Source organism: Symsagittifera roscoffensis, chromosome 1 (assembly GCF_963678635.1).
Source record: "Symsagittifera roscoffensis chromosome 1, txSymRosc1.1, whole genome shotgun sequence".
Lineage (NCBI taxonomy): Eukaryota > Metazoa > Xenacoelomorpha > Acoela > Convolutidae > Symsagittifera > Symsagittifera roscoffensis.
Window position 1 is genome coordinate 27,942,805 of NC_087062.1, and position 26,370 is coordinate 27,969,174.

The 26,370-nt window shown below is 38.6% G+C and overlaps 1 protein-coding gene across 1 annotated transcript; it reads right to left on the reverse strand.

Annotated features, from left to right (window-relative positions):
* Window positions 1-3,004: 3,004 nt before the first annotated feature.
* On the reverse strand, window positions 3,005-7,045 carry LOC134842174 (uncharacterized). Its single transcript, XM_063858394.1, has 4 exons — window positions 5,974-7,045; window positions 4,677-5,435; window positions 4,017-4,234; window positions 3,005-3,527 (listed from the first exon to the last, which is right to left on the reverse strand). The coding sequence occupies exons 1-4, from the start codon at window positions 6,288-6,290 to the stop codon at window positions 3,244-3,246; spliced, it is 1,578 nt and encodes a 525-aa protein (XP_063714464.1). The 5' UTR covers window positions 6,291-7,045; the 3' UTR covers window positions 3,005-3,243.
* Between the last annotated feature and the right edge of the window lie 19,325 nt (window positions 7,046-26,370).

The window sequence follows — 26,370 nt, forward strand, 5'->3', positions numbered from 1 at the left end:
TTATCAAGAGTAAGCTATAACAACAAGCAATGGTTTGATTTGATTTACAAGAAATTGAGCATATCAGCTTATTAATGAACGAGGGCATTGTTATCACTGATTGAGTTAGACAAAACGTTTAGATGGAAAAAAAGTCTTCATTCTACTTCCGAAATTCTGTATTACATGAACTCAATCACCGATAGTTAGAAATTCAGTGTATTCATAAGCTCGATTTGGCCATTTGCAGTTCTTAGTAACCTTACCTGTAGCAAAAAAAGCACCATCATCGTGAATCGAATCTTCCAATCAGATTTAAAGTCAAACATCTTATTAGGGTTATTTTTCGGGTTAGGTGTACAGAACCCTATTTTTCAAGCGAAAACTATCAATTAACTAGGTCAAGAAGAATTTAATGTTGACACAGAGGCGAAGTTGCACTTCGCATACACAGGCAAAAATAGACCGATCACGCTAGTGGGGGAAAAATGAATGAGCAAAATTTTGAGTCTACAAAATTTCTTCAGTGTCGCACGCTAATTATGAGTCGACATAATTGCTAAGTGAGACAAGCCAATTATGACCCATTAGCAGTACCAGTCCTTAGCATTGGCTGTACTTAATAGCTGGTTATTGATGAAAATGAACACTTTCAAAAGGAACACATCTTGTCGCAACAATATTTGCGGCTCAACAATATTTTCGACGGTTGAAAAAAGATAGTTCACACTATAACACAAGCTTTCCTTGTGCAATAAAAATTAACTCATTATGTTGTTGACTATGCCAAACTGAGGCTTATATTCGACACACATGAGGTTGAGCGCGACGTTGACCAAACCGAACTCAGGTTTGTAATCGACACGCGTGAGATAGTGCGCGACATTAATGACTGAACCAAAATCAGGCATACTAGCGTTTAACGCACCTCCGGTTCTTCAAATTTTTGACAGCTCATGAAAAACCGCATATATTGGAAACCAGATCTGCGGGCTTTTAGTGTACTCAGACAGCACCCAATTACAGGGTTGGTAATTTCATATTTTATTTAAAAAAAAATTTAGTTCCTCTATTTTCCGTCACATTCGAAAACGTCAAATCTCGAAAAGTACAAGTATTTGAGTAGACATATTTGGAGGCAAGATCTACAACTCCGGGGAGTACCCTGACAGCAGCCAACTACAGGGTAAGGAATTAAAAATTTGAAGAAAAAATTACTTTTTTTTGAAAATTTTTTGAAAAAATCAGAATAAACGTCATATCTCGAAATCTACAGGGATTTGAGCCGTCACTTTTGCCGTCAACAAATGCAATTCTTGAGAGTACTTTGACAGCACCCAACTACAGGTTTGGGATTTTCAAATTTTAAAAAAATATCAAAGTTGAGTTTTCTGAAAAACTTTGAAAAAATCACAAAAAACGCCAATCTGTAAAACTACAAAGATTTGAGCGTTCATGAAAGGAGGCAAGATTCACAACTCCTGAGAGAACTCTGATACCCAGCCAACTACAGGGTTTGGAATTTCAAATTTTGAAGAAAAAAATTTCGTTTGTTTTATTGAAAGTTTTTGAAAAAAACTATAAAAAACGTCTTATCTCAAAAACTACAAGGATTTGAGCAGTCATATTTAGAGGGAAGATTCGCAACACCTGAGAGTACCCTCAAAGCACCCAACTACAGGGTTGGGAATTTCAAGTTTTTTTTTAAATTATTTTATAATTTAAGTTTTAAAATTTTTGAAAAAAAATCACAAAAATCTTCGTGTCTCGTACACTAAAAATATTTGAGCATTCTAAATTGGAGGCCCAATTCGCAACCCTTTGGGGAAACCTGACAGCATCCCAATTTTGGGCTGCTTATTTTAAACTCGGATGAATAACCACTGAATTCAAACTGGAAAATCGAAAAAAAAATCTTAGTCATTGCAATATACGATAAAGCTTAAACGTGAAAAAATTCTTTCGTTAAACATGCAAAAATATTACGTTGAAAAAACTTAAACGTGGTGAGATAGTGAAGCCCGAATTTGAAGATATAATAGATAGAGAGTGAACCCAAATCAGGCTTATAATCGAGCGTGAGGTAGTGCGCCTGCTTCCGCGTTTTTTGGTTATCAATTACCACCAAAACTTTTCGCGAACGCTATCTTTGTCATTTCACTATACTAACATAATTTGCCACTTTTTCGTCGTTCTCATTGTTTAGCCAATCAGAGTATTCATAAGCTCGATTTGGTCATATACAGTTTTTAGTAATCTTATCAGGCAAAAAAAAACATCAGCGTGAATCAATCTTCCAATCAGACTAAGAAGCCAAAAATCTTATGAGGGTTATTTTCACTTAAGGTGCACAGTACCCTTTTATTCAAGCTAAAACATCCAGTAATTCGCTCAAGACGAATTTATGATTGAAACTTTGTTGATGAACTCAATCTGTTGTTGACTATACCGAGCTGAAGCTTATATTCAACAGTTGGAGATTGTGCGCGACATTGTTGACTAAACCGAACTCAGGCTAATAATCGACACGCATCAGATATTGCGCAAAAATGCTGACTAAACCGAAACAGCCATGTAATCGAAACGCGTGAGATAGTGCATTTGATTCCGCGTTTTTCGCTCATCCTGAATGCCACCAAAAATTGTCGCTTAACGCTATCGTTGTCACTTCACTACACTTATATGATTTAACGTTTTTTCGTTTTTGTAATTAGGTAGCAAATCAGTTTATTTGTAAGCTTATTTGGTCATTTACATTTTTTAGTAATCCTATCTTTTGCAAAAAACACCATTCAGCGTGAAGCGAATCATCCAATCAGAATTAGAAGCCAAGAATATTATTCGCGTTATTTATTGAGTTAGGTGCACAAAGCCCTGTTTTTCAAGCAAAAGCTAACAAGTAACTATATCGACGATAAGTTACATCCTATTCCCACGAAAAAAAGTTTGAATGGATTTCGAAACGCCGCAAATAAAAAAGGATTTGATTTAGACAAATAAATTAATATTCAACATTAGCATCAAAAATCAAGTCAGTTAATTTACATAGCACAAAAAATATCTCAAAATATGGAACCAGTCCAAGGCAAGGCAAGTGAGGGCTTCAAAAGACAAACCAACAAAAATTCAATAATTCTATCAAACATTATATAAATTCAGACTTCAAGTCGCAACATAGATTCTATTTCTATAGCATTAAAATTTAGAAACTGTACTCGAATTACTCTAGCTAAGAGGTCAACGCGCAAGGCGCATCAATTCTATTCAAATATTCGGGAGAGTTTCTTTGCCAGCTGCAAGTAACTTCAGACAATTGCAAAAAATTCTGACGTCATCTAAAGACACTGTTTGCAACACTCCGCTTTCAGCTATTGTTTTGTCAAAAGTATTAACAATGTTAGTTAAATACTGTGGGGAGATGAGTACAGATGCTTCCGATCCCAGAATGCCAAACTGGTTCACGCACTTCATGATGAGGAGGGGGTGAGTTTGATCGTTGAAGCCACAGTCGAATTTGAGGTAGGTCATAACTTTTTGTTTTCTTCTCCCTAAACAAACACAAGAAGGATCAACCTAGAAAGCGTAACTGAAGGACGCTATGGATATTGTTCTCAAACACACGGAACAGAAAAGTAAAACAGAAAAACAAAGAATATATTAAATATTTTTTGTTCAAAATGCACCATAAACGCTTGGAAAAAATTGACTATCTAATTCATTTGCTTCCTCAATTTTGTTGACAAATATAGGCAGTTCAATTCACTATCGTGAAAAAAAAAACAAACTGAGAATCCTAAGGCGATCAAAATAGCAGCGCGGACCTTCAAACTCATCCCTACGAGCACGAGAATTCTGCTAATAACAATGTACGCGTCCATTCAAACATGACTGTTGAAAATTGTGAATGCGCGACAGTTGAGAACTTTTTTGGTAAATTTAGTTAACTCAATCAGAAACAGGAAAAGTATCTGCTATCTTGTTACTACCGACTGCTTTATTTGGGGGGATCCGTCAATCATAGCACATCGAATACTCACTTAGCTCAGCTAACAGCTGTTCATCATTGGATTCCACTGCTATGTCAATCATGTCATCTAAATTGTACATGGAGTGCCCGTAAAAATGACTCTTGTTCTGATTCAACTTAAGGGAACAACTGTTAATGTTTTCATATCCTATGCTGTCTCCACAACTTCTGCTCGTAGACTGGCCAGAACTGAACAGCTTCACTCGGAACACGTAAGAGAGCACCAATCTATAACAGCTCAGCTTCTGCAAACATAGTCACCAATGCTTGTTTATTATAGCTCTAGGTCATTCTGATGAGTTTCATAAAAGCATCCTACTTCGAGTTCTTTTCGATCGCATCGTTGTCATAAAGGCAAGTGGCAACTCATAGGCAAAAGAAACAAAAAGAACGTTCGATTTAAGTGAAGTAAATCATACACACGAAACAAAACTCCGCAAAATACATCCATTTTCTGTGTTGGTTTCCGTTTTCTCCTGGTAATTCAAAATTACACGATTATTTAAATTAACCGAAGAAAAAGGAAACAAACACAGAAAATGGATATCTTTTGTTGAGTTTTTGTTCGGTTTCTATGAGTTACCTCTCAGACATCGATTGTTGTTGTTTTGTTTTCTTGATGCGATTAACTAACTTTCCTATATGAAATTCAGATAGAATACAAGCGTACCTGTCGATTCGATAACACATTTCTCCAATCAATCGTTTCATTGACACTTTTAGCCGCTTTCTCCCCTGCTGAGAAGACGAAGAGGCTACGTTACCACCTCTCTTAGACTCAGATAAACTCAGCATTAGAAAATTCTGAGTACTATCTCCAGAAATTCTCGATATTCGATTCACAGTTGCAGGACTAATTAGACTCTGCACTTTTTCTACATTCATTGGAGTTGAGTATTGCTGACCTTGAACTTTATTCACGCTACAGAAGTCGGCACTGAAGTTCGTAGCCGGTGTTTTAAAAGACAGTCGACTGCTACTGTGATGCTTTGTTTTTGCGTTTGACGTCCAATTCTGTCTGTAAGGGGAGCCGTCTAGTGAGTAATCAGACTCGCAAGATTTCTCTGTACTATTTAGAGAGTCGAAGTCTTTTTCGAACAAGCGCACCCGTTCATAGAGACCGACTATTTTTTGGAGTAAGCTAGTGGCATTTGTGTTGTTGTTATTCATCTCTAAGTTAGAGGCACTGGATCTCATATCGTTGCTAGGATTTATCCCTGATGTAAAAGACAACTCGACAATAATTTCGTTCAGACCCGAAAGAACCAGGTCGTGCAGATATCGGTACTTTCTGTATTCTTTCACAGCTTTTCTCCTCAAGTACAATTGGCAGTCGTCCATGTAGGGAATTGTCGCAGGTGTCGAGAATCCTTCTCTCATGTCGCTATTATCAGTCCAACTGTTCCTCAGTGCCGAATCATCGGTCACTCTAAAAAATCATCATAAATTAAAGATTTCTAACTGACTATTCGAAATGCGTTACAGAACGAGCTGTTCAGCTAATTAAATTTCAAAAACCTATGATTTCTATGACAATTACAGCAGGTTACGAAATTCGTTCTCGAATTACAGCATTTCTGAAAAAAGATAAATACGCAATATCCCGGCTATTAAAAGGTTTATATAAGTCATAATTGCTGGCCATATTAGTAAACTCTGAGCTACACTGCGAGCACCGCACCATAGGGTTGTCTTTTCAAATCTAAGTTAACTGAAAAAACAAATGAGAAAAATCATTAGAAAAAAACACTCTATCTCGACAACCACAAGAACACGAGCTGTCAAGTTAGAGGGCACAACTGCAACTTCATAGTGTGTCTGACAGTGCCCCTCCATAGGATTGAGAGGTTTAAGTTCCTTTGAAATCCCAATAACGAGTGTAAGGGCATGTCACATAACACTCTACAACTGTTCTTTCAATTCCTGATTTTGCGTGAAAACCCAAACTGAACCATAAAAAGCCTTACCGCTCATTTGGTCCGCGAATTGTATGCAGATTGTCATCCATTTTATCGTCATTAGTATCAGTCTCTAATAGGCTATCGTCTTGAAAGTCGTTTTCGGCGGTTATTTGAACTTTGGGAACTGCGGGCGATGTCGGACGTGAAAATGTATCATTGTACCTTCTGATTTTATCAATGCTGGAGTTTTCCTTTTCACTCCACTCGTTTCTTCTACTGTGAATCAACGTTTCACTTTTTCTACTGTGAAAGAGGACAGCGTCGAATAAATTGCTTTCGGATTTCCTGGTAACTAAATCCATGCTGTGGAATCGATCGCCCATTCCACGTTGCTTTCGAATGTCTGCTGACGAACCAGATGCCTCGTTATCGCTATTGTATCCTTTATTTTTGACATCACTGATTCTAACAGAGGAACACAAAATTGCGCATCTATCGGACTGTACACAAAATCTGGATGTACAACCTACTGGAACAGAGTCTGCTGCAGCTTTTTCAACAAATAGTGGGGGCTGCGATATCGCTGTTGAAGGTGCTTCCGATGAATTCCCGATTGAGTTTTCAATGCCACTCAAATCCAGACGAGAAACAATTGCATTAGCTGGACTGTTGTTGACCAACGAGGTTAAAGAATCACAGAACTCAGCTTGTAATTCAATTACATCTTTCTCTGCAAACGATTTCTCCGATTTTCGGGGTGACAAAGTAACGTCACGAGGATTTTCGAGTTTTGCCCCATCAATTCTATAGCAAGCCTAAAAATTAAACATAGCCATAAAACTCTTACAATACGAATTGAAAAAATTACTGAACTAATTACAAGAAACTACTGCATTTTACCACAAGTCGCGAAGTAATTAGAAGACCATTATGTTGTTGTTGTTGTGGATTTACAGTTATGCTGAAGGGCTGATTAGTCTCATGTACATCAGCTCTTCATATTTCAATTGAAGTTTCAAATTTAGCCAAATATATTGAAGCCAACGATTGTTAAAACTTAAGAAACAACTGCGGCAGCTCTTACATATTATCTCAGAACCTCGGGTGATCAGGTAGTTTCAAAGAAATAAAATGGAAGCAAATAAATGTAAGCTGATGGAAGCTGCAAAATCATGCCTTTTTAAAAGTAGTGCAAAGTGTAGTCTGTTTCAGTTAAATCATAATAATAGAGGTGGAAAACAACTTCGCACCAATTGAAATACAAAAATTTAAGCCAGCATTCAGGTGTAGAAAAACTTAGAGTAAAAAACTATATAAACGCTATATTTCATATTTTTCGAGAAATTTCAAAGCATTTCATGAGTAGGCACGATCCAGTCATTCTCTAACCCACTGATAATTTTCACAGCGCCTTCAACAACGTCAAACCCGGTTGATACTGGGGAAAAAAGTAAAGCAACGAAACACTTTTATTTAACGTTAAAATTATCTGAAGTTAGTTTTTCGAACGCAATGAAATCTTTTCACACAGCGCATAAAATTTTGACACTTTCAAACAAATTTTTAATTGAGCAGTTGCAAAAATTCCACGAATTTCCAACTCAAATCACAACCAAGCAAATGATATGCTACCTTGGGCCTTTCAATGAGAGAAATTTCAGTTTTTTCAATGTTCTACTTCAACTATTTCAAAAACTTCACAGAGATACCTAGCTACGGGACAGGGCGACCGAGGTCATTGAACATGAGATCGGTTGGGAGAAATATTAGACAACCCAGTGCCGGTTTTCTTCCGAAAACTGCTACAGCGGCACGGCGATTTTGAGTTACAGCTCCTTCTATAAGAAAAATTTTCTCCGGGTGGGTTTTCGATGTAGACGACCGTTTTGGGGCCCGATTCTTCAGCAGAGACATCAACAAAGACGTCTTGTTTGGGCATTGTCATGTGCAAATCGGAGATACCGTGATTGAAAAAAAAACTGTTTTTCGGTGACGAGTGTCCTTTCTCTCTGAACTCAAATCGCAAGACGACAGGCGTTGTCTCAAGGACAGACGGAAAAATTGCCGAACTGTGAACGAAAACAATTGACAATTCGATGGAAGTGCCAACAAAAGTTTACTGATATGGTGTAGAATCTCAGCAAGCTACCGAGCACACCCTGTTTTGATAAATGGTATACTGAATTTAGGAGCTTATTGCTGTTAGGTTTTGAGGGCAGAACTACTATCTTTTTTTTTGCATGACACGCCAAGAGTTACGGCATTTCAGCAAGATAATGCCCCATGCAACTGAGCCCGGTTTACATTGTGGGATGTAGCGGCAAATGCTGTTCCGGTGTTGACATGGCCCCCTTGTAGCCCTGAACTTGCACTAAACCCAATTGAATATGCGTGGGATGTTATAGAACTCCTAACTCCTCAATCAGACAGCGAAAGACAAGAGAAACCAATGGCGAAAATTCTTCCAGACCTGTGATTACCGCACTGGTGCCAGAAAGCTCTGGAAAGTGGTACGCTCCCTAAACGGATCCAGGGCTGTGCTAGGAAGGCATCCGATTCAATTCGAATCAAAAACAATCTCTTCAGACACAGACAGAGAACGCTTTTAATAAACAGTTTAAAAATGCCAGGATTTATGCGTCAGATAAGCTATTCCGGAAAACTAGACGCAAAATAGCCAAGCTCACCATGTTAGATAACCCCATTTTCTAACCCCTACTAACCCCAGCTCTCGAAAGATAACCCCCCTACCCCAAACCCGAAAGACCATGAATTATCCACTTCTTAAAGGCCCATTTCTTTACTTTGCCCCACTGTTAAAGTATTAGAAAGAATCTATCACCCTTTTTAACAAAGCATCTCCCTGCCGCCACACATCAACATGGTTTTCGTCCTTTCCACTACCATTACTGCGCTTTCCACAGACGGTTTTAATCAAAATCTCTCACTCTCCCGCACCGTTCTCGCAACGCTTGACCTCTCGAAGGCTTTTGATATGGTGTGTCATCGTACTCTCGTGAAACTAATTTATGACACACCGCTCCCGAGAGGTATTAATCCTTGGCTGAGTAACTACTTGAATGGCCGACAAGCCACCGCACTTTTTAACAACCAAGAATCCCCCAACAAATTAGTTCGCTGTGGAGTTCCCCAGAGCTCTGTTCATTCACCCACTTTTTTTAAATTTTACGTCGATGACGCTCCCACACCGCCCAATAATGTTCGTTTCACATCTTACGCTGACGATTTCCATCCCTTCTCCCAAAGCCCTGATGTAGAGGCAGCATCTCGACCATTGAACGATTACCTTCATCATCTTTTCAATTTTTTCACTTCCAGGAAGTTATCTTTTGTAACCTCTGATGGATCAGTTACCCTTTTTCATCGTACAATAAAGGTTTTAACACAACACCCAGTGTAACTTTAAACAACGTGTCTCTCCCTCTTAACAAAAACCCAAAAATTTTAGGGGTTACATTTTACCGAACCTTATGCTTTGCTGCACACAGTAAAAGATCCGCTGACAAGGCTCACCGCAGGATCATTGTCCTGAAAGCGTTGGCAGCATCCTCTTGGTGACAGTATAAAGAAACCCTTTACCTACAAAGCCCTAATACGCCCCATTTTAGATTATGCCTCCCCTGCCTGGTCACATGCCGCCAGCAAAACCTCCATTTATCACCTGCAGGTTACCCAAAATCAAGCCCTCAGAGTTATTACCGGCTCAACACTCATGAGTTCAACTGCCCACCTGCACAGTGAAGTCGAGATCCTCAATGTTCCAAACCACCACACTCTTTTAACCTCTCAATTTTTTCGCCATACTGCTCCCATCACCCAAATAATTTTTACCACTCACACCCCACACCTTCACGTCAAGTTCGACTATCGACTTTAAGCGCTTTTGAAGAAGATACTGACTCCATTTTGACCGATCTTAACCCAGAAGAAGTTTTTAACCACCACAAGTCCCTTTTAAATCACAACCACAGAGATCTAGTAAACAAACTCCTCGCAAAAATTTCTCCCTCTAACGTAATTTGTATACCGCCTCCTAAGAACGTAATTTGTATACCGCCTCCTAAGGTCGACCCCAAAGAATAATTTCTCCCCAGAACTACCCGCTGTAAACTCTCCCAACTCAGGTCTGGTAACAGCCGGCTTTTAAACGGATACCTCTCCCGACTAGACAACCAAGTTTCCCCACTATGCCCGAATGTCACCTAGCACCCCACACTAGTTGCCACATTTTTAACTGCCCCAAGAATCCCTCCCCACTCACTCCCGCAGATCTGTGACCTAGGCCGTTGCAAGTTTCTTAGCCTGGAGACGTAAGAGCCCAACCCGACCAACTTGGCCTAATGAATGAATGAATGAAAGGAAAAAATCGGCGATAAAATCCTCAAAACTTGTTATCTTTGGCTCAACGAATTATTGCGGCATGGAGAGTACCTTCAACTCCGAAGTGATGAAAAACTTAATTAATGCATCGCAAAAAGTGGAGGCCATACCGGCTATTAATTGTTAAATTTTTCTATTTGCTCCATTGAACAAAAATTTAATTTCTCTAGTTGCGTTACTTTTTTCTCCGGAATAAAAGTGTTATTAGCGAAAATCGTGAAAAAAAAAGTTTTTTTGGTACTAGTTTGGTCCCTTGACAAAACTAGTTGATAAGACTATAAACATATTATTAAATAACTTCGTAAACAGTTTCAGCTAATTGAATATGAAAGTCCGGCCTGGTCAAGAAGTCCTTTGTCAAAAGTTTTCAGTAGCCACATGTACGTTATCATTGAGGACAGTCTCAACCCCAGGACAGTCTCAACTCCAACGCTTTACGTGTTCGACAGTCTCAACCCAGGACAGTCTCAACCCCAACGTGTTCGAGGACAGTCTCAACCCCAACGTGTTCGAGGACAGTCTCAACCCCAACGTGTTCGAGGACAGTCTCAACCCTAACGCCTTAAAACGCCATCAGAAACTCGATAGATTACTAGCAACGGTAGGTAGGTTTCAAAGCGTGCTCAATTGGACGGGAGTTCTTGTTCGCATCATCAAAGAGTTTCGTTCACGAATCTAAGCAACAATTTACGACCAGTGAGTTGACACACCAAATATTTGCTCAAGCGGAATACTTAAGCTAGACGTTCGTGCAAACATTCTGCCGTTTGTCTTGAAGAAAAACGCAATGATTATTTGTTGTTGTTGTTGTTGGGGATTCACAGCACTGCTGTTGGGAGTCTTGGTCCCGGCGTCTTCTCTAAAACAATGTCCACTTGTTTCTGCACGTGATACAATCACAGAATAATTGCCACGTGCACGTTGTCATTTCTGAAAATCTCTCGTTTACAAATTTCCACATCGTGTTTAAAATTCTCGTCTTGAGGCCGATTCGTTTATCAAAATGAATATATGGTTCTAATCGATTTACAATCCTACTGGTTCTGAAAACAAATTCGTTTCTCGCTTTTTCCGTTCTCACTTTTCGCATCTCAAAAATTTCTATATTTCTAGCCCGTGTGGTTCGCCTGTTTAACACTATTTCATTTCGTTCATTAGAATCAAGACTGGCAAGAAGTAAGATGTTATTTAGCTGGATGAACATGGGCAGGGGTAAAATGTTTAGCAAGCGTAGTTCGTTGATGTACACTCCCGTTTTATTTCCAGTGATCCACCGGATTGCTTTCTTTTGAAATCGCTCCAACTGCAATTGATCCCCCCTCGATATATGTGTACATGAGAGTCCGTATAATAACACTGGGAGTATTAGTGACTTATACAGGCCTAACTTTACAAACGTATTTATCTTTGCTGATAGGTTTCTTCTCAGGAGGTACAGTACTTGGTTTGCCTTCTTTAATCTTGTTTCAAAGTGTACCTTCCAACTTAAATCGCCCGACACAAAAATTCCCAGATCTTTCACAACCTTCGATGTTCCAAGCACTACACCAAAAAGCATAGAGTTGGCGTCTCCGCCCCTAAAACTTACTTTTGCACATTTATCTAGTGCTAATTCCATTTTGTTTTCAGTTACCCACTGCTGAATTTTGTCCAGATCTTCTTGAATTTCAATTGATGTTTTTTTGATGGAAAGTAGTTTAAGATCATCCGCAAAAATATATGGTTCAGAGAATTTGAGTACTTCAGGTAGGTCGTTAATAAAAATGCAAAAGAGCAGTGGTCCTAAAAGTGATCCTTGGGGAACACCACTAGTGACTTCTAAAACTTTTGAGCTGATATTGTCTACTCGTACAAACTGTTTCCTGTTTTTCAAATAGTCATAGAGTACCTCTAACATGCAGCCTCCTATTCCTATAAGTGCAACTTTCTTGAGTAGATCAAAATGCGGAACTTTATCAAAGGCTTTTGCAAAGTCAGTGTAGACTGCTACAATTTCTGCGTTTGAGTCATTGTCAAGCGCTTCATATATTTCTTTCAGGAAGGAGAGCATGTTTGTCAAAACTGATCTACCTTTAGTAAAACCGTGTTGATGTTTCGTCAAATACCAGGCAAAGTAAGGGTACAGGTCTTTGTATATACATTTTTCAAGGACTTTGCTGTCAATATTTAATAGCGATACTGGTCGATAGTTGTTCACCAATTTTCGGTCACCTTTTTTGTGAACAGGAGTAACTGCAGCTGTTTTCCATGAATCAGGTATTTTTCGTAGGCGTTTTACGTTTCTCAAAATTTTGTTCATCGGTTTGCATATATTGCGGTTCGTTTTCTGAAAAAAGCTAGGTGGCAACCCATTTGGGCCGCGTGACTTTGTTACGTCCAGAGTTGATAAAATCTCACTTACTGTCTTTTTCGATATATCAAAATTCGTTAACAAGGGATTTCCAAATTGAATATCTCTAATACTAAAACTTTCTTTAGGATTAAAAACTGAATGAAAGAAGTCGTTTAGCATGTTGACTTGTTCGTTTGGATTTGTGCTTTCAACTTCATCTTTTATGAGTAACTTAGAAAGACTTGTATGTTTATTCAAGTTCTTTAGGTGTTTAAAAATTACATTAGTGTTCCGTGTTCTAAACAATTCCTCTTGGTAGTTTTTCCTGTCCACTTCCGATGATTCAGTTACTAAATTTTCAAACAGTTTAACTTGTTGTCTTCTGTAGTTGGTCGGTTTGAGTATACATGATTGCCGTTTTGTTTGTAACTTTTTGATCAAATTTGAAGTGCTACTTGTTATCCAAGGTGGAAGTGATTGCCTATGTCTTGTTCTGAGAGGCACAAAACTCTTAATGATTTCATCCAAATATTGGGTGTACTCCTCATGCATTTTGTTAATGTTTGTGTGGCATACTGGTTCAAATGGGTTCTCGTTTATAAAATTGTTTATTCCTTCAAAATCGGCATTTCCAAAACTTCTAAAATTTTCTAAGTATGGTTTCGGCTCTGATACCGTGCATTCAATAGACAACATTATGGCATTGTGATCTGAGCAGTCATAAATCTTGGAAACGTTAAAATCTTGTTCGGCACTTGTATAGCAATTCCGATAGAAGGCTACGTCTAGTATGTTCTTCACACATGTTGGGAAATCTATCGCCTGCCTAAAGAGTCCATTTTCAAAAATTTGCAGTATTTGGTTTTCTTCCTCGTCAGTACTGGTGAGGGTGTTCCAGTTTGTTTCTGGGAAATTTAAATCCCCACATAAGAGAAACGGTTTGTTTTTAGGAATGGCTTTGATCAGTTGTTCAAATTCATGCACTTTGTATCTGTAATTACTGTTTTTTGGCGGATTGTAGAATGAGCCAATTATCATTTCAGTTTGATGAAGTTTTATACTACATAGCACACATGAATCAGGAATGTCATGTTTGGTGGATAAGTCCTCGGTAATTAGACTATTCTTGACAGCTATTAGGCTGCCTCCGTGACAGTTTTTACCACTCACAATAGCTCTATCAGATCTATAGATGTTATATTCACTTAGAAAAAGCTCTGATGATTGAATATTCTCGTTAAGCCAAGTTTCGCTTAAGCATATGACATTAAAATTTCCAACTGCAATTGCATTTGCTAGCTTAGTTCTTCTCTCTATGTTGATTAGGCTTCTAGTATTTAGTTGCAGAATGTTGAGGAATCCTAGTCAATGCTGGGGTTCCTGAACTTCAGTGTCAATAGTTACTTTCACACCATCATTGAACAATTCTAGATTCCTTATTTTCAGCTTTTTGCGAGGAACGCCTTCATCTAGTAGTTGTCTTCGTTTCTTAAGGATTTCGTTCTCTTTAATTGCACTCTCTTTGGTCAATGCTGGTAGCAGGTAGACCTCTTTTTCGACCAATTGTTCTCGCTTTTCTCGGCTTTTTGCTAGTACTAGTCGTGCTTCATGTTCGCTAGGTACAGTTACCAGCAGTGTTCTTGGCTTCATTCGATTACGATCAAATTTTCCCAGTCGTTTTAGTTCTATTATTTTCGGCTTCACTCCAATTATGTCTAGTATTTCGTTTACTTCGTCATTTGTTGGGACAAGGTTTTCTCCTTTTGTTTTCTCAGGGTCCTCTTTGACCCCTTGTATCCTAAAACTTTGATTTATGTTGTGATCAGAGTTAGATCTGGCAGCATGTTGAGTGGTTTGAGCTTGATTTATCCGGGTGGTGGTTTCAGCAGCTACAACGGCACTATAAGTTTTTTCCACTTTATCGCATGTCGTTTTCATTGCATTTCCAATTTTTTGATCTACTAAATCGGTAAGTCTTCTTTCCATGCTTTTAAGGCTTTCAGTTACATCAATGTTTGAGAGCTTCTCGTCTATGTTGGCCAGGGTTTTGCATCTTATAAAGTTGTCTCGTTCATTATTTTGCACACAAGTATTACGAAGCAACATGACATTCGGCCCTAGTTCTTTTATTCCATTTATGGCCACTAGAGACAACCCAACACAAGTTGGTTCCAAATGCATTTGAGCGTTGCATGCGACACAAGTGTATGTTTTCTCGTTGCTGGCAAAGCCTCTTTTACATGTTTTGCAGTTTTTGCCCATTTTTGCTTATACTATGGATAGAAAAACAGTTAAGCCTGGTGGTTCCCGAAAAGGGGAGGCCTGTGGCTCACTCAGGGGAAAAGAAGAAATAGACAAACCTGGTGGTTCCCGAAAAGGGGAGGCCTGCGGTTCACTATTTCTACTTACGTTAATAGGGGCACTGACAGTTCTTGAAACGACACTCGTAATATACCAGATGTCCTTCTGTATTGCAGATGTTCGAATGTTTATCGTATAAGATTTTATTCTTGAGAATACTTTTAATGCCCTTCAGACCTTCTTCACTGAGGTGCACTTCGTCAGTTTTCAAATGATATGAGCTGTGGATTTTTTCACTCACTCCTCTAAACTTCCAAGTTCCTTTTATCTTTCTTAAGAAGTTTTGGACCGCACCAATTCGGGCCCCAGGTAGGGACAAGATATTGAAATTTGGAAAATCAAGATGGCGTGCTTGAGAATCCGCAATCAGGAGATTTTTTGAAGATGATGTCTTGAGCAAGTGATATCTTCTGTCGGACAATTTCATCGCGGGGCAACCATTGCTACCCCGGTAAACATTTCAACTATCTGAAACTATTTAATTTACAGAAGAACTCCTGTCTGTACACACCTCTTCAGCCATCAAAATCAGTATCCTATCGACAGTAAGTTTCAACATCAAAAACCTCTGTCAACTTGCTAAGAAGAAACTGCCTGCAAAGACCAAAGTTGGCCAGAAATTCAGGGCGACTCCAAGCGTTTCAAGAGCAGATACGACCCAGTCATTCTTTTACACTGATGATTATCAGAGTACTTTCGACAAAACAAAACCCGGACAAAAAATTAGTTTACATGATTAATCTCGCTTTTTCCTATGTGAGATTAACATGTCCTGTGTCAAGCCGACTAAACTTTATCTACATGTCCTTTATTGTTGTTGTTGTTGTTGTTGTTGGGGATTCACAGCACTGCTGTTGGGAGTCTTGGTCCCGGCGTCTTCTCTAAAACAATGTCCACTTGTTTCTGCACGTGATACAATCACAGAATAATTGCCACGTGCACGTTGTCATTTCTGAAAATCTCTCGTTTATAAATTTCCACATCGTGTTTAAAATTCTCGTCTTGAGGCCGATTCGTTTATCAAAATGAATATATGGTTCTAATCGATTTACAATCCTACTGGTTCTGAAAACAAATTCGTTTCTCGCTTTTTCCGTTCTCACTTTTCGCATCTCAAAAATTTCTATATTTCTAGCCCGTGTGGTTCGCCTGTTTAACACTATTTCATTTCGTTCATTAGAATCAAGACTGGCAAGAAGTAAGATGTTATTTAGCTGGATGAACATGGGCAGGGGTAAAATGTTTAGCAAGCGTAGTTCGTTGATGTACACTCCCGTTTTATTTCCAGTGATCCACCGGATTGCTTTCTTTTGAAATCGCTCCAACTGCAATTGATCCCCCCTCGATATATGTGTACATGAGAGTCCGTATAATAACACTGGGAGTATTAGTGACTTATACAGGCCTAACTTTACAAACGTATTTATCTTTGCTGATAGGTTTCTTCTCAGGAGGTACAGTACTTGGTTTGCCTTCTTTAATCTTGTTTCAATGTGTACCTTCCAACTTAAATCGCCCGACACAAAAATTCCCAGATCTTTCACAACCATCGATGTTCCAAGCACTACACCAAAAAGCATAGAGTTGGCGTCTCCGCCCCTAAAACTTACTTTTGCACATTTATCTAGTGCTAATTCCATTTTGTTTTCAGTTACCCACTGCTGAATTTTGTCCAGATCTTCTTGAATTTCAATTGATGTTTTTTTGATGGAAAGTAGTTTAAGATCATCCGCAAAAATATATGGTTCAGAGAATTTGAGTACTTCAGGTAGGTCGTTAATAAAAATGCAAAAGAGCAGTGGTCCTAAAAGTGATCCTTGGGGAACACCACTAGTGACTTCTAAAACTTTTGAGCTGATATTGTCTACTCGTACAAACTGTTTCCTGTTTTTCAAATAGTCATAGAGTACCTCTAACATGCAGCCTCCTATTCCTATAAGTGCAACTTTCTTGAGTAGATCAAAATGCGGAACTTTATCAAAGGCTTTTGCAAAGTCAGTGTAGACTGCTACAATTTCTGCGTTTGAGTCATTGTCAAGCGCTTCATATATTTCTTTCAGGAAGGAGAGCATGTTTGTCAAAACTGATCTACCTTTAGTAAAACCGTGTTGATGTTTCGTCAAATACCAGGCAAAGTAAGGGTACAGGTCTTTGTATATACATTTTTCAAGGACTTTGCTGTCAATATTTAATAGCGATACTGGTCGATAGTTGTTCACCAATTTTCGGTCACCTTTTTTGTGAACAGGAGTAACTGCAGCTGTTTTCCATGAATCAGGTATTTTTCGTAGGCGTTTTACGTTTCTCAAAATTTTGTTCATCGGTTTGCATATATTGCGGTTCGTTTTCTGAAAAAAGCTAGGTGGCAACCCATTTGGGCCGCGTGACTTTGTTACGTCCAGAGTTGATAAAATCTCACTTACTGTCTTTTTCGATATATCAAAATTCGTTAACAAGGGATTTCCAAATTGAATATCTCTAATACTAAAACTTTCTTTAGGATTAAAAACTGAATGAAAGAAGTCGTTTAGCATGTTGACTTGTTCGTTTGGATTTGTGCTTTCAACTTCATCTTTTATGAGTAACTTAGGAAGACTTGTATGTTTATTCAAGTTCTTTAGGTGTTTAAAAATTACATTAGTGTTCCGTGTTCTAAACAATTCCTCTTGGTAGTTTTTCCTGTCCACTTCCGATGATTCAGTTACTAAATTTTCAAACAGTTTAACTTGTTGTCTTCTGTAGTTGGTCGGTTTGAGTATACATGATTGCCGTTTTGTTTGTAACTTTTTGATCAAATTTGAAGTGCTACTTGTTATCCAAGGTGGAAGTGATTGCCTATGTCTTGTTCTGAGAGGCACAAAACTCTTAATGATTTCTTCCAAATATTGGGTGTACTCCTCATGCATTTTGTTAATGTTTGTGTGGCATACTGGTTCAAATGGGTTCTCGTTTATAAAATTGTTTATTCCTTCAAAATCGGCATTTCCAAAACTTCTAAAATTTTCCAAGTATGGTTTCGGCTCTGATACCGTGCATTCAATAGACAACATTATGGCATTGTGATCTGAGCAGTCATAAATCTTGGAAACGTTAAAATCTTGTTCGGCACTTGTATAGCAATTCCGATAGAAGGCTACGTCTAGTATGTTCTTCACACATGTTGGGAAATCTATCGCCTGCCTAAAGAGTCCATTTGCAGTATTTGGTTTTCTTCCTCGTCAGTACTGGTGAGGGTGTTCCAGTTTGTTTCTGGGAAATTTAAATCCCCACATAAGAGAAACGGTTTGTTTTTAGGAATGGCTTTGATCAGTTGTTCAAATTCATGCACTTTGTATCTGTAATTACTGTTTTTTGGCGGATTGTAGAATGAGCCAATTATCATTTCAGTTTGATGAAGTTTTATACTACATAGCACACATGAATCAGGAATGTCATGTTTGGTGGATAAGTCCTCGGTAATTAGACTATTCTTGACAGCTATTAGGCTGCCTCCGTGACAGTTTTTACCACTCACAATAGCTCTATCAGATCTATAGATGTTATATTCACTTAGAAAAAGCTCTGATGATTGAATATTCTCGTTAAGCCAGAATATTCTGGCTATAGATGTTATATTCACTTAGAAAAAGCTCTGATGATTGAATATTCTCGTTAAGCCAGAATATTTAGACCGAAAATCAAAAAATGTTTATTGATGGGAGGAAGTAATTTCAAGGAAAGGAGTACATGCAACTTATTGATTTACAGATACTCTCGAAATACACCAACGGGCATAAAGGGTTTGATAATCAACTATTTCTTAGAGAACGTTCGCGTACGACCAGTGGTTCAAATGATATGATTTTCGACCACAAGAAACGAAAAAAAAAACGAAAATCTGAGATCAGAACTTAGCCTATCGAACTAGCTCTAATTTAAACCGACTGCTCAAAACATCAACTTTCGAAACCCATTTGGATCAAAGAAACTACTACTGAGGCTTATGTGGGGTCATTTCATTAAAAACTGTAACAATTTAGTCAGCTCCGCATGGAGAATTTAGGTGGCTTCTGCAAACAACGATTCTCGGTGCCCAGAAGGCTGGGCCGAATTCACATTACTACTACAATTTTTTTTCTTTAAAATGGTCCCTTCCGTCATGCGACGGTACGTGCACAGGTTGGATAGGGCTATACCAACGCTATATAAACACATCGAAAAATTTTATGAATAAATCAAGTCTATTTTAATGCATCAAGAGAATTGTCAATTAATATCTACTCTCCTCGATTACAGCACAGAAAGAATTGTCTATGTTGGATGTACTTTTAAGTTTTTTGCACCCCCTAAAGCAGAGGATTGCACTCCTCAGATGTGCAAAACTTAATTTTGTTCTTATATAGTTAATTGTGTCCGAGTATGATTCGTTCCGTTTTTCGCTTAGTTTCTCTGCTAGTTTCTGGACGGTTTTTGTACAGCCCGGTGCTGCTCCTCCGGTACACGCAAAAATTAGTGGAACAAAGCTGCTGTGTTCCATATGCAGAATTCTTTGTTGGTATTTTAATGTTTTGACACTCTCTCACGATATTTGTAGGCGTCAGATATAGTTTTAGGGCAGGATTTAGCATGGGGGTTGAAAATTTTTACATCGAAAAAGGTTCGGCTGAATCGGCCTCCCCAGAGTCCATTTGCCTTGATGTCAAGTCGAGCGTCATCTTCAGAAGTGGTTGTTTTGTTGTGAAAGCTTTCGCCTTCCAACGATTGAAGTTTCGTCTCTATTTCAACATCATGGCATACTTCGTCCAGGAGTGTCGTAAGGGTATCGCGAATTTCATCATGTCTTAGGTGAGTATTTCCAACTTTAAGACAATGTAGCGAGTGGGTCAGTGTGAACGGTTGTCCACACGGGCATGTATGTGGGTTGTTTAGTGGTTCACATACATATCTCAGATGTAATCCATCTTTAAACTCTAATTTGTTGAGAGCGAAATTGTATTTTTTAGGGGGAGCACGATTAGCCAATTCGATGCTCCTTTCTGTGACGCTAGAAATTTTGTCAGTTTTCTCTGATGAGCAACTTTCCCTAATTTTAGCCTTTTTATAGAGTGTGATGTTCTGCTTCTCACTTTTGATGTTTCTATTTATCAGAGTTTGTTCCGTTTCATTTATTTCTGTATCACTGTTTTCTAACGGATCACAAATGGCTCGTGACCACTCATAGTTTTTGCAAAAGTCCGTGTTACTGAAGGGGCCTAATCCTCCCATTCTTAGTGGTAGTGCAAAAAGGTTGCGATATTCATCGGTTACATGGTTTTTACCAGTAATTCTAGGAAGTAGCTGCTGTCTTACGTTTTTTCTCATTTTGAACCAATTTATTAAATGCTTCCGGAGTTGTTCTGGTTAGAAAGCTGAATTTATTTTGAACTCCCATTGTGTAGCAGGAGTACGGATTTTGTGGTGATGTTTAAGCTATTTTGGAGGGCTTTTCAGTTAGGGTAGCTATCTTTTCAATTTCGGTTTCGATGTACTTATCGCATGCTGATGGTGTTCCTATGACCAATCCAAGGACTCTAAAACCGTCTACCATTTTAATATTTCTGCCTTCGAATACTTTTATGGCGCTTTCACGACAGTTTTCGTTTAATATGAGTTGACACTTGGAAGGCTTCACATTGTACCCTAAAAACTTTCCGTGCACATCTAGGTTGTCCAGTATGGCGCGGAAACCCTTAGGATCACCTGCAGCGCTTCCATCATCTGCGTACCATTTTTGGGTGAAATTTGGCTTTTGCAGGAGCTCAATCAGTGGGATTATTCCAATTATGTACATAGCCATTGCGAGGGGATCACCTTGCGTTGTGCCTCCGGTAGATGTCAAAACCATGTTATTGACATAAAAATTTTAGGGATGTTTATATGAGTTGGCCAGCGCATGATGTAAGGCCGGACAAAGGTTTTCTACATTTTTTAGAGCAAATATTTCTATTGAGCGAGTTGAAGGTGTTTTCTGCATCAATAAGTAGTATGGCTTCCGTTTCCGGTTTCTCAAACTCCTTCCTCAAGCTGTGGATAGCATATTCGATTCCACACTTCTGGCCTAAGCAGAGTTGGAAAATTTTTCCGATTTAAGGTCTGATTTTATACCTTGGGTGATTGTTTTGCCAATTATTCTTCTCTGAACCTCGCCTATGCCAATGGGCCGTACCTCTAGATTTTGTCCAGAGGTATCAGGCGACACGAGTTGTGAGCTGTTAAGTTTTCATGGGGGACAACTTTACTTGCTATTGTATAGGATAGTTTAGCAATTGTTTTGCAAAGCTCAATGGATGTTTGGTTGAAGTGAATTATTATCCTTCTCCATTCGCACGCATCTAGACCTGAGGGACCGTGGCTTCCGTGCGTTTTCAGGGTTGATTTTCGAACTGTCTTGGCGTTTATTTGTTTGAATATAGAGGGGTGGTATGGCATTTTGTCTTCATTTAATTCAGTTATATATTTAGTGTTCGCTGTTTTGGCTGGGTTTTTTTTTCAGGATATTGAGGACTGTTTTTCCTTCAAAGACTTCGTTTAGGGGGAGTACTCCTTTTGTTTTCTTGTCTGAAAGGCAGCCAATGGCGGCAGATATTTTGCCTGTACTCATTAGTTTATCAAATTGCTTAGTTTCCTCGTTTACTTCGGACTTCTTCTGTTTTGGATGTCTAATTTGGAGAGCCTTCGCTTCAGTGAAAAGTTCGTCTAATAGGCTTTGCTTCCATAAAAATATGCGGCGGATCAGTGTTTTTGAATTTGATCCGTTTGTTTCTGATTTAGTTTTGGGGAGCAGCAGCTGTGGGAGAATCATTGCTGCTTTCGTCGCGACGTTAGAATTTGGTGTTTCTTCTACTAATGACAAGAGCTGCTGGTTCAGTAAATCTATGAATTGGAAACCGGGCTTGTTCTTGCTTAGAACTATGAAGCGCGGTTTCCAGTTAACGACATTTTTGTATATGTCATTTACTTTAATTTCAAGGTCTTGGTCGATAAAGTTCCAGGGGTCAAAACATTATAATTTTATGATTATAATTAATAATTATAATCATAATGAATAAATTCGCCCATTATCAAAAAACCTCAAGTCACAAGAGCAGATACGACCCAGTCATTCTCTCACACTGATTTTTCTTAGAATACTTTCGACAAATTGAAACCCGTTTAGTCCTTTAGAAAAATTTAGTCCATATCTGACATAAATTCCATCCCGGAACTCGGATTTATTGAGGTTGAAATTGTATCTGTTAAATGGCAGTGCGTTTAACCAGTTTGAGGCTCCTTTTTCGGAGGCTAGCTCCAGTGCGTATTTTTCACTGTCACTTGTGTTGTTCAAAATGTTAATTCTCTTTAGGTTTGTTCTATCAGTTTATAGTGTATTTATTTTCGTAATAACTTTTTCAAGCTCAGATATAGCTGTTATTAGTTCTCATGTGTCTAAGACTGACGATGTTTTAATTGACCACTTTAAAAACTCCTCATAATCAGAAGGTAGCTTGATATTTAGACCCCCATTATCAGTGGCAAGGTGACATTCGACCAGAATGTATCAAAATGCAGTTCGAATTCGAATTATTATTATAGCAGCTGAGCGAGAAAATTGATGTTTTTTACGAATTAGTGCTGTTAATTGTTCATTTTGACGAATGCGGAATGGTCAATTTGGACTGACAAATTAGTTTTTAAAATTTCGTTTGAAAAGAAAGACACGTTACGACGTCGAAATTTCGCGACAACTGAAAACTGAATGAGAGACAGAACAACAGAAGTCGTTGAGAAAAACGGTGAACGGCAATTGTGCGAGGCAGATCGAGATTGAAATGGAAAACAATTATCAGACCATTCCGAGTTGTAACGATTGTGCCGCTACAATTGTTACAACACAAATCCCGAGAACCAGGAAGGGTTGAGACGACGTGACCAGCCTTCCGGGAAGAAATAAGACTGCTATTTGCCCGGATTCCAGAATCCGGAAGGGTCTCGAGAGAAAACTGTAACTCTCTGTTTATATAAACTTTTAGCTTCTGGGCATGTCCTGAATTAAATTATTAACATCTGATTTCATTTTCAGATTATGAGAAGCCAGGAGTTAAGGGAAAAGGTTGATCCATCTTCGATGGAGATGATGACTTTTATCTACTGAACAAAAACAATAGTAATATGATAAATATTTAGTAGCCCTGTTTTTGGGAGTAACCTCGTGGTCTGGGGATACTGAGACCTAGCCCTGATCTCACTATTTCCTAATGTGATCAAGTTAATTAGAGCATTCTGATCAAAGCCGGAAACAGTAACGTTTTTGTCGACCCAATGTTACTAAAAACACCAAAAGAACTGGCTTTGGCAGAGATGGTGAAAAGCATGTAGAGCTGTGATTAGACGCTAACCAGTCGTCTTAGAACCTAGCTTTATTTTCCGTCGATATGTACTTCCGGGCGAATGTTACACAAAGAAGCGATGTCCCTAGGTTGATGGCTAATAATATCTTCACCAATTAAATTTGGAATAAAATTTTTCTGCAGCATCTTCTTGCAGGCCTGCATGTGTCTGTGGCATTGGGGTAGTTCCAACTAAAAACGATAATTTTTGTTTTACCCATTTGGTGTAGCAGGAGTACACGTTTTGTGGTGATGTTTTCGCGATCTTGCTAACTTTTTTCGTTATTTTGTTCTGTTCTTCTAACTGAGTTTCTAAGAAAGTTTTCAATTCAGTCTCAGATCCAAAAATAGAACCAAGTACTCTGTTCTTTTCTTCATTTTGATTTCTTTATTTTTCAATATTTTTATCGCCTCGTTGTTTTTTTTCCATTTTTTACAATGAGCTGGCCTTTGGATAACTTTACATGATATCCAAAATGTTTTGCGTGTTGAATAATGATGTCAGGATCTGTTTGCAAGCTTTTCAAGTTTCATACTGTGTTTTCATCGTCTGCATATCATTTCTGAGTTAGGCTGTAATCGTTGATTAGGTTTATTAAAGGTAAAGTGATATCGCCATTGTTAATGGGTCTCCTTTTGTCTTGTGTGGTTCCTACTCTAGATAGGATAACTGTTTTGTTTAAGAAGAGTTTGGATAAATTTGATTATGAGTTCTGTATAGCGGGTGGGGTTTTAGGGTCATATGTTTGCATTGTTTTCAAAGCCAGGTACCGGTTTAGGGAGATGTGTGCATTTTCCACGTCTAGCAAGAATAGTGCAACTCGTATTGCTTCCCAAGCATATGAGTTGCATAATTGACGCCACATTATTGGCCAAGCAATAGTTGGTAACTCGATCCGAATCCCATTAGTTCGCTTTTTAAACAACTTGTGATCGTTCTATATATAATTCTGCGGATGACTTAGCCTTCGCCAATATGCCTAATTCCTGGGTTTTATCAAATGGACTTAGTCGAGAAGCACTATATGGTTCAGGAAGCTCAGTACTTATTAATTCTGTCGATATTTTTTGTGCTGTTTTGGCTAGTGTTTTTGATAGTTCAACTGATTAATGACCAAGTTCGTTAGTATGCGTCTCCACTCATTTGCATTCAGGCCTGAGGGTCCATAAGAACCATTTGTTGTTATGGCAGCCTTCCTAATATTCTGGGCGTTTATTTGGTCGAATAGAAAGGAGTGGATAAAAAGATTTTATCTTCAGAGCATAATCTTTTGTATTTGCTGTTTATTGGCTCCGCGTTAGGGTGTTTCTCATTGAGGATTTGCTCAATAGTTTGACCTTTGACGGTTTCCTTGATTGAGAGAAAACCCTTAGAAAAAACGGTTAATTTAGCCATAGCATTCGATTTTTTTCCGTTGCTCATTATTTTAATTAAAATTCTGTGCTTCAGTTTCTCTTTACTTTTCTCACTCTTTACCAAGAGCATTTGCAGAGCTTTTCCCTTGTTAACAATTTCGTCCAGTTCACACTTATGGCAATGTTTATGCCTTCTTGATTTTGTTTTGTAGTTCGATCCATCACTCTCCGATTTGGTTTTAAATAGCATGAGGTGAGGGAACATCATTGTTTAGTGCATCGCGTATGTGTTTTCTTGTGTTTGAATTAACGAGTTGAGGGTTCTATTTGAGTTCTATAAAATGAAATACAACTCTGATTTTTGCGAGGATCACGAAGACTGGTTTCCAGTGCACTACTTGGCTGTAGATTATTCATATTTTATCTTTTATTTCAGGTGTGGGAATGGACCAGGGGTCGGGTGTGGCTGTTACAGTTTAGTTGCTGTTTGCAATTGCAGGGTTTTGATCGTTGGTCGAGGGGGCTTGTTGAGGTTGAGTTGGAGGGACGTGGATCTTAGTTGCAGTGTTTTTTGAAATCAGGGAGGTGCAGCGAATGCAGCTGAAACTGTCATCGTGATTGCCGCTTCGGTTAAAGCCGCTGCATTTTACATGCATGTAGGCTGCGCATTTTTTGCACCAAACTCCACGGCCGCGTAGGTGGTTGTTGCATATAGTACAATGTGTTTGATCGGAAGTTATATGAGGAGGAGCGGTATCGTCAGGTCATCAAGAGAATTTAGAAATAACATAAGCAAAAAATTTGTATTAAATTCAATTCCAAAGAGCGAGAAATGGGGTTTGAGGGGTTAAATTTTAGTTAAGATTGGGCGAAACAATAAGTGTGTTTGGATGAACAAATTTATCAATTCAACTGAACAGCACATGGCTATGAATGTATAATTTGAGATTCACATCATTGTAATTCGAATTTTTGGATTGTTTCAAGGACGATTATGGTTTTTGAGCTGAAACTTGTTTGTAATGAGATTGATTAAGTTTTCAACTTTAGCTCAAATTCTCTTGAATGCAGCCTATTATCATTAAGCCCGGCGAGAATGGTTACTGTTTTAAGGCGCTTTGGTCTGTTTTGTAAATCTTTTTCATACGGCTCTTCGAGTGTGGCGCCGCGGTAGGAGTGAAGTGTCGATTTTATTAGAGCTGCTTTGATATAATTTGTCTTTGATGAGCCAACTACAAGCTTCTGTAAAAAGTCAGGGATGCACCTTGCTGGAATCAGGGCATCCACTTGAAACACGGAAAGCGAAGGCAACGGATAAGCTCTTAATTAAGAAGATGGGGGGAGAGGTTGGGCAATGAATCAAAGAGTTTAATTTAAACATGCGAATTACAAAAAAAAAACGAAAAACTGATAGGTGGGAACAATACAACCTGTGGTGTTGTTGAAGGGTAGTTCCACCTGCTACTCCTTCTTGCTTCTAGATATGCCAGGGAAAATTCACACGTCAGATAACCAGAAGGGGAAAGCCCAGTGCATATGAAATGAAAACACACAAGCGTTAAGTTTGAACCAAGAAAAATCAATCTAATAAGATTATCATAACAATTAAGCTATGCAGCATTGGCAATC

Bases quoted from the DNA above. Each gene is read 5' to 3' on its own strand.
- LOC134842174 (XM_063858394.1), bottom strand. From the start codon at position 6,290: ATGGGCGATCGATTCCACAGCATGGATTTAGTTACCAGGAAATCCGAA. The intron at 5,436-5,973 runs GTAAGGCTTTTT...ATGATTTTTTAG, and splicing joins ATTCGCGGACCAAATGAGCG to AGTGACCGATGATTCGGCAC. The intron at 4,235-4,676 runs GTACGCTTGTAT...GAGCTGTTATAG, and splicing joins ATGTGTTATCGAATCGACAG to ATTGGTGCTCTCTTACGTGT.